Source organism: Cervus canadensis, chromosome 12, assembly GCF_019320065.1.
Source record: "Cervus canadensis isolate Bull #8, Minnesota chromosome 12, ASM1932006v1, whole genome shotgun sequence".
Lineage (NCBI taxonomy): Eukaryota > Metazoa > Chordata > Mammalia > Artiodactyla > Cervidae > Cervus > Cervus canadensis.
The window spans coordinates 28,291,034-28,298,426 of record NC_057397.1 but is presented as its reverse complement, the minus strand read 5'-3'; the positions used below and the strand labels follow the sequence as shown (position 1 = coordinate 28,298,426).

The 7,393-nt window shown below is 49.1% G+C and overlaps 1 protein-coding gene across 1 annotated transcript; it reads right to left on the bottom strand.

The window, feature by feature from the left end:
* Positions 1–507: 507 nt before the first annotated feature.
* LOC122451294 (partitioning defective 3 homolog) lies at positions 508–3,710 on the bottom strand. The gene is given in 2 exon segments (XM_043484012.1): positions 508–1,096; positions 1,145–3,710. Coding segments are annotated over 2 exon segments (3,042 nt in total). The 5' UTR covers positions 3,696–3,710; the 3' UTR covers positions 508–605.
* Between the last annotated feature and the right edge of the window lie 3,683 nt (positions 3,711–7,393).

Here is a 7,393-nt window from a genome sequence, read left to right as displayed (position 1 = left end):
GGTGGTGCTAGTGGTTAAGAATCCACCTGCCAATGCAGGAGACACAAGAGATGCAAGTTCGATCCCTGGGTAGGGAGATCCCCTGGAGGAGGGCATAGCAACCATTCCAGTATTCTTGCCCAGAGAATCCCAAGGACAGAGGAGGCTGGCGGGCTATAGTCCATAGGGTCATAAAGAGGCAGACGTGACTGAGCAACTGAACTCACACAAATACTCAATCATAGTTTAGTTTGCTTTCTAGAAAAGATTTCTGTTTTTATACTCTTTATTTTACTTATTTATGTATTTACCTATCTATTTATTTAATGTAAGAATGAATACGGTGAAATAGTTTACAGGCTGGTGACCATTTGTAAAAATTTAAAGAAAAATATGGATACAGACACAGAAGCATAAAGCATACAGACCAGTGCATAAAGCATTAGTCAAATAAAGATGCTCCACTGTGGAATCAATAAGTGAGTTATCTGGAGATCCCCTGTTTTGTTGTTGTTGTTGTTGTTGTTGTTTTCATTAAAAGTAAATTTATTGTTTGTTTAAAAAAAAAAAACAAAAACAACTGTGCAATATGTGCTTCTCAAGACATTTGGACTCTGGCTTGTTGCTCATCTCTTCTCAGGCTTCAGTTTGGCCAGGCTGAACATGTCTCCCAAGCCCCTCAGCTTCCCCTTCTTGGCTTTCATCTTCTCCTTCTCCTTGTCTCTGTCTTTCTTCTTTTCTTTGCCTATTTTCTCTTTCCTCCGATCGGGCTTCTCGCCTCTGTCTTGGTTTCCATTCATCTGTCTCTCCAGAGAGTGGGAAGGCTGGTCGCTGGCTGTGGATACAGATTCCCTTCCTGATCTCGAACTTTCTTCCGTGTCTTCTTCCAACGTCTCCATGCCTTCGTCGTCATCATCCACTGCAGGTTTATCATAGGACTTGTCAATGGCAGCTCTGAAGCTCTCATTGCATCCCCTGCCTCGGATTATCCGTGGCCTAGGGCGATGGAAAGGAATGTCCCCATTCAAAGTCACCTCGGCAACTGCTGTCTGCAGACTCTCTAAAGAGCTCGACTTCTTCAGACCCAGGGAAGGCCCCACATCTCTGCTGGGGGAACCTGCTTTCTGGTCATCCACTGTATTGAGTTTAGTCTCGTCAGCTATACCTAAATCCATGCTTTTTGATTTTCGCGTTTTAACGAAATCCAATTGACTGGCATCTGAAAATTGCTTTGTGCGTTTTTCTGACATACTCTGACGTCCAAATCCTTCTCGTTGAAAAGCAAGAACTGGATCGACGTCTGGACTCAAAGAGCAGTCTGCAGAGTCGCTGATGCCAACCTTGGCCCATGTGCCAGCATCTGTCGTCACAAATCCTACATCATCATGGGAGCTGGAAGATGACTGGTCAGAGAGATGTGGTGGAAGCACTGGCAACCTGTCATCCTCAATAATGACAGTGTCATCCTGGGGCATATTTACCGTGGGGGACAGCTGGTATTTACCCATTATCCTACTGAGCGCAGCATTTCTTGTGGGTGATTCATCAAGACCCTCGAGCCCGCTGTAGAGGGAGTGGGAAATCCTTTGCTCTCTCTCATCCAGCACCGTTTCAATGGGCAGCTCGGGTCCAGAGGGGCTCCCAGGTGACTTGAGCTCAGTGCATTTGCTTATTCTCCTCGCCACAATGCGCTGGATCATTCCTCGCTTGTTCCCTTCAGTGGACATGGACCTCCGGAGGGTTTCCATGGCATCCTGGTTTGTCTTGCTCAACAGGGATTCTCCATTCACTGCTATCATCTGATCATTCACCCGAAGCCTCCCATCCTTCGATGCTGCTCCTCCATTAATAATGGACTTGACGAAGATTCCCAAATCTGCGTGGTTCTCTTTCGACCGGTTACCTTTGACACTGACGCCAAGACCGGCAGATCCTGAATCATTCAGCGGAACTTCAAACGTCAGAAATTCCCGGGTGCCGTCGGGTGTGAGAACGGTATCCTCATCTTCTGCTTTCGTTTCTTTTGGAATCTGCATCTGGCTTGGCTCTGCATTCAGTTCCCTTGGGTGGAAGGCATCTTCTTGGCGAAAGACCAGAAGGCTCACAGTCCCTTCCATCTTGGTGCTTCTCAACAAGGAAACAACTTCCTCCTGGGATTTGCCTGCTAGATCGACTCCATTAACCTCTATGAGTCTATCACCAGCCTTCAGCCGGCCATCTTGGATGGCAGCACCCCTTGGGAGGATGTTTTTCACATAAATTGGTGCTGAGCCACCTATTGTTACATCCCTGGAAGTGATGCTGAATCCCAAACCTTCTGTACCTTTCTTGAGCTGGATGTTAAGCTTCTTGCCTATTTTTTTGGTGTTGTAACCACTGCTGGGACTGAACACATGGTGTGCTGCCAGGGCGGGAGCGGCAGGCGGCTTTCCCGAGGGCTGCGCGCTCTGAGGTAGGAGTCGGGGGTGAGGGTCCGCGTGCTCAGGTCGGGGGTTCAGCCGGGACGCCCTGGGCAGAGCCTGCGGCCCCGCGCTGGTCACACCCCTGTGATCCACATGCTGGCTGTCCGGGCTGAAGCGGCTCGAGTAGTAATTGTTCCTCTCGCTTTGGGACAGTTGTTCATACTGCTCTTTATTGGCTGCGGGAACCACATGGAACCAAATGATGGATGTCCGCATGGCTTGGCGAAACATGTGTTGTGCTTGTTCAAATCTTCTATTTCGAAGGTCGCCATCATTAATCCTGACAATGCAATCATTCTCATGAAAAAGGTTTTCTTGTTCAGCTTTACCACCTTTCTCCAGTCGTTTTACTAATAACCCCAGGGTTCTGCCGCCTCGAGCACTGAAAGGCACTACATGGATTCCCAGAGGCCCTCCATTGTTGGGGACTTGTACGAGCTTTACCATATCATCCAGAGAGAAGTTGGGGATGTTCTCCACACCGGTGTCGGCATGGCCCACGGGTTCCACGCGGCTGCTGTCTTCCTCTGCGACGTCCTCATCCTGTTCTTGCTTCTCCAGCCACTTGTCCACCATTGGGTGACTGGCACTCAGAGATGAGCGAGCATTGTCTCTCTGAAATTGGTTAGACCAGTTACTAGTGTCCCGTGGGAGGCTTCTGTAGTTTTCATCTTTCTTCCTGTCACAGGCTGCAGGACTGCCAGCACTGTTTTGCTTGAGGAAGCCAGCGGTTGTCGACCAGCGTGTGGGGTTTTTCCTTGAAGGCTCTTCGGAGAAGTTATTATCACTGACAGACGTGGAAAGGCCAATTAACGCTGGGTCACTGCTCCGTCGGACGTGAAGAGGCATATTCGCACGAAGGACTGAAGGGGTGACCTCGATCTCACTTGTTGCTTGGTAAGGCTGGAAGGCTGAGACATTGTTGGTGCCGAGCTCACTGCCGAATATCTCTGGGCTCTGGGTGCCTGTGGAGCTGGCACTGGTGCCATCACCTCCATGATGGGGGTCTTGCTCATCAAACACGGCTACCAGTCTGTCTTTGTCATCTGCCACATCACAGAGGATGTCGTCGAGATCCAGAATTCCTCCATCTCCATGTTCCAGTCGATGCACTTGTATCCAGTAGTTTGGATCCTTGGTGATGGCCTTCCGGTAGCGGGTCACCGCTTGCTGGATGAGGCTGAAAACTTTCATGTGGCCGTCCCCTCACGGCACGACCACCCGGGTCCTGCCGAAGCACACGGTCACTTTCATGCCGCCGCCGCCGCCGCCGCGGGCCGGCCCGCGCCCCTCGGTGACCGCGGCCGGAGGGCCCGGAGCGCCCTGGGCTGAGGCGGCTGCACGCGGGGCGCGGGGCGCGGGGCGCGAGGCTAGGGGCCGCGGCCGGGCGCCCGATCGGCTCGCATGCCCGGCCTGCCGCCCTCGCCGCGCCTAGCCGGGCCTGGCCCCGGGCTCACCCGCCTGTGCCCGCGCGGCGCCGCAGCCTCCGGCCACCTGTTCGGTGTGTGTCGTCGCGCTCGGCTGCCGGGCCGTGTGGCGGTGGCGCGGCGCTCGCTCTGGGTGTTGTTGTTGTTTTTGACTGTATGTGTCTGCGTGTGCTCAGGAGAAGTGAGGATGGGGAGGGGAATAGACTATTAGTGTCCTACTGCTCACACTTCATTCTTCCCAGTTTCTTGATTTTGTAGGTTATTTGCTACCTAATAAAATTAAATTTCATCAATGATAAAAGCTACCAGAATTGGTTAGGAGTTATATTTTAAAAAATGATGGTGTGGAGGAGGAGCCAAGATGGCGGAGGAGTAGGACGGGGAGACCACTTTCTCTCCTACAAATTCATCAAAAGAATAACTGAACGCAGAGCAAACTTCGCAAAACAACTTCGGATCGCTAGCTGAGGTCATCAGGCGCCCAGAAAAGCAGCCCATTGTCTTCGAAAGGAGGTAGGACGGAATATAAAAGATAAAAAGTGAGACAAAAGAGCTAAGGAGAGAGATCCGTCCCGGGAGCTCTTAGGCGGTATTGTTTGGGCTAGGGTCCGGCCCGAGTGCCCTGAGGACAATCGGAGGGAACTTCTGTGAGTTTCCAACTTGAACTGTGGGAGACCAAAAGAGAGAGAGTAAATTAACCGGCCCGAACACACTGCCGGCCGTTCGCAGAACAAAGAGACCGAGAGGGTCCAGAGAGGAGCTCGCAGGCTGAGGACCGGCCCAGCCCCGTCGGAGGCAGGGGGGAGGGGAAGGTCGCAGCGAGACACAGGCCGCAGGCACCCGACCGGCGCGGGCGGGGACTGGGGCTGGGGACGCGGAGGGCGGAAGGCGCGCACGGCTGACTGGCGCCAGCGGAAACTGAGTCTGGGTCTGCGGAAGGGAGGGGGCGCGCCACACCTGGGTAGAGTGCGCCCACCAAGCCCCTGGCTGCCTGGACCGCTCTGACGGGGAAGGCACAGAGAGGGGGCGCAGCTTTTCCTTCCGCGCTTTTGTGGAATACCCGAGGGCTGGAACCTCGCGCAGCGCGGGGCGCGCTCCATATAGACCGGCCGGGAGCCTGAGCAGCACAGACGGAGAAAGCAGCATCAGCCCCTCCCGGCAGCCCCAGCCCATCCCCGCGGCGCAAGCCTGTCCCCACAGTGCAAGGCCCTCCCTGCCCCGCAGAGCGACGGAACTAGCTACCTGAGTAAGAGTCCACCTCCGCCCGCCTGTGTCAGGGCGGAAATGAGGCTCTGAAGAGACCGGCAAACAGAAGCCAAATAAACAAAGGGAACCGCTTCAGAAGGGACTGGTGCAACAGATTAAAATCCCTCTAGGAAACGCTGACTACACCGGAGGGGCCTGTAGATATCGAGAAGCGTAAGCTGGAACGAGGAGCTATCTGAAACTGAGCCGAACCCACACTGACCGCAACAGCTCCAGAGAAACTCCTAGATATAATTTTACTTTTTTCTCTTTTTTTTTAAAATTTTTTAATTTTTTTTCTTTTTTTTCTTTTTTCTTTCTTCTCTTTTGTTTTCCTTTAAAATCCCCTATTACTCCCCCATTACTCCTTAACTTTCATTTCCACAGACTTTTACGATTTTTTAATTAGGGGGAAAAAAAATTTTTTTTTCTTTTTTTTTCCTTTTTCTTTCTTTTTTTTTCTTTTTTTTCTTTCCTTTTTCTCTTCTATTTTCTATTTTTCTTTTTCTCTTATTTCTTTTAAAGTCCTCTAGTACTCCTCTACTACTCCTTAATTTTCATTTTCAATACACTATAACCTTACAAAAAAAAAAAAAGAAGAGAAGCCCTATTTTTAAACCGAAGATTATTCTCTTCCAATCTTGACTCTCTGTTTTCTACCTCAGAACACCTCTATTTCCTCCTTTCCCCTTCTCTTCCCAATCCAATTCTGTGAATCCTTGTAGGTGACTGGGCTACGGAGAACACTCTGGGAACAGACAGCTGCGTAGATCTGTCTCTCTCCTCTTGAGTCCCCCTTTTTCTCCTCTGTTCATCTCTATCTCCCTCCTCCCTCTCCTCTTCTTCATGTAACTCTGTGAACCTCTCTGGGTGTCCCTAACGGGGGAGAATCTTTTAGCCATTAACCTAGAAGTTTTCTTATCAGGGCTGTATAGTTGGAGAAGTCCTGAGACTACAGGAAGAATAAAACTGAAATCCAGAGGCAGGAGACTTAAGCCCAAAACCTGAGAAAACCAGAAAACTCCTGACTACATGGAACTTTAAGTAATAAGTGACCGTCCAAAAGCCTCCATACCTACACTGAAACCAACCACCAGCCAAGAGCCAATAAGTTTTAGAGCAAGACATACCACGCAAATTCTCCAGCAACGCAGGAACATAGCCCTGAACATCAACATACAGGCTGCCCAAGGACACACCTAACACATAGACCCATTTCAAAACTCATTACTGGGCACTCCATTGCTCTCCAAAGAGAAGAAATCAAGTTCCACGCACCAGAACACTGACACAAGCTCCCCTAACCAGGAAATCTTGACAAGCCAATCATCTAACCCCACCCACTGGGTTAATCCTCCACAATAAAAAGGAACCACAGACCTCCAGAATACAGAAAGCCCACTCCAGATACAGCAATCTAAACAAGATGAAAAGGCAAAGAAATACCCAACAGGTAAAGGAACATGAAAAATGCCCACCAAGTCAAACAAAAGAGGAGGAGATAGGGAATCTACCTGAAAAAGAATTTAGAATAATGATAATAAAAATGATCCAAAATCTTGAAAACAAAATGGAGTTACAGATAAATAGCCTGGAAACAAAGATTGAAAAGATTCAAGAACTGTTTAATAAAGACCTAGAAGAAATAAAAGAGTCAATTAAAAATGAATAATGCAATGAATGAGATCAAAAACACTTTGGAGGGAACCAAGAGTAGAATAACGGAGGCAGAAGATAGGATAAGTGAGGTAGAAGATAAAATGGGGGAAATAAATGAAGCAGAGAGTGAAAAAAGAAAAAGGATCAAAGAAATGAGGAACCTCAGGGACTCTGGAACTGTGAAACGCCCCAACATTCGAATCATAGGAGTTCCAGAAGAAGAAGACAAAAAGAAAGGCCATGAGAAAATACTCGAGGAGATAATAGCTGAAAACTTCCCTAGAATGGGGAAGGAAATAGCCACCCAAATCCAAGAAGCCCAGAGAGTCCCAAACAGGATAAACCCAAGGCGAAACACCCCAAGACACATATTAATCAAATTAACAAAGATCAAACACAAAGAACAAATACTAAAATCAGCAAGGGAGAAACAACAAATAACGCACAAAGGGATTCCCATAAGGATAACAGCTGATCTATCAATAGAAACCCTCCAGGCCAGAAGGGAATGGCAGGACGTACTGAAAGTAATGAAAGAGAATAACCTACAACCTAGATTACTGTATCCAGCAAGGATCTCATTCAGATATGAAGGAGAATTCAAAAGCTTTACAGATAAGC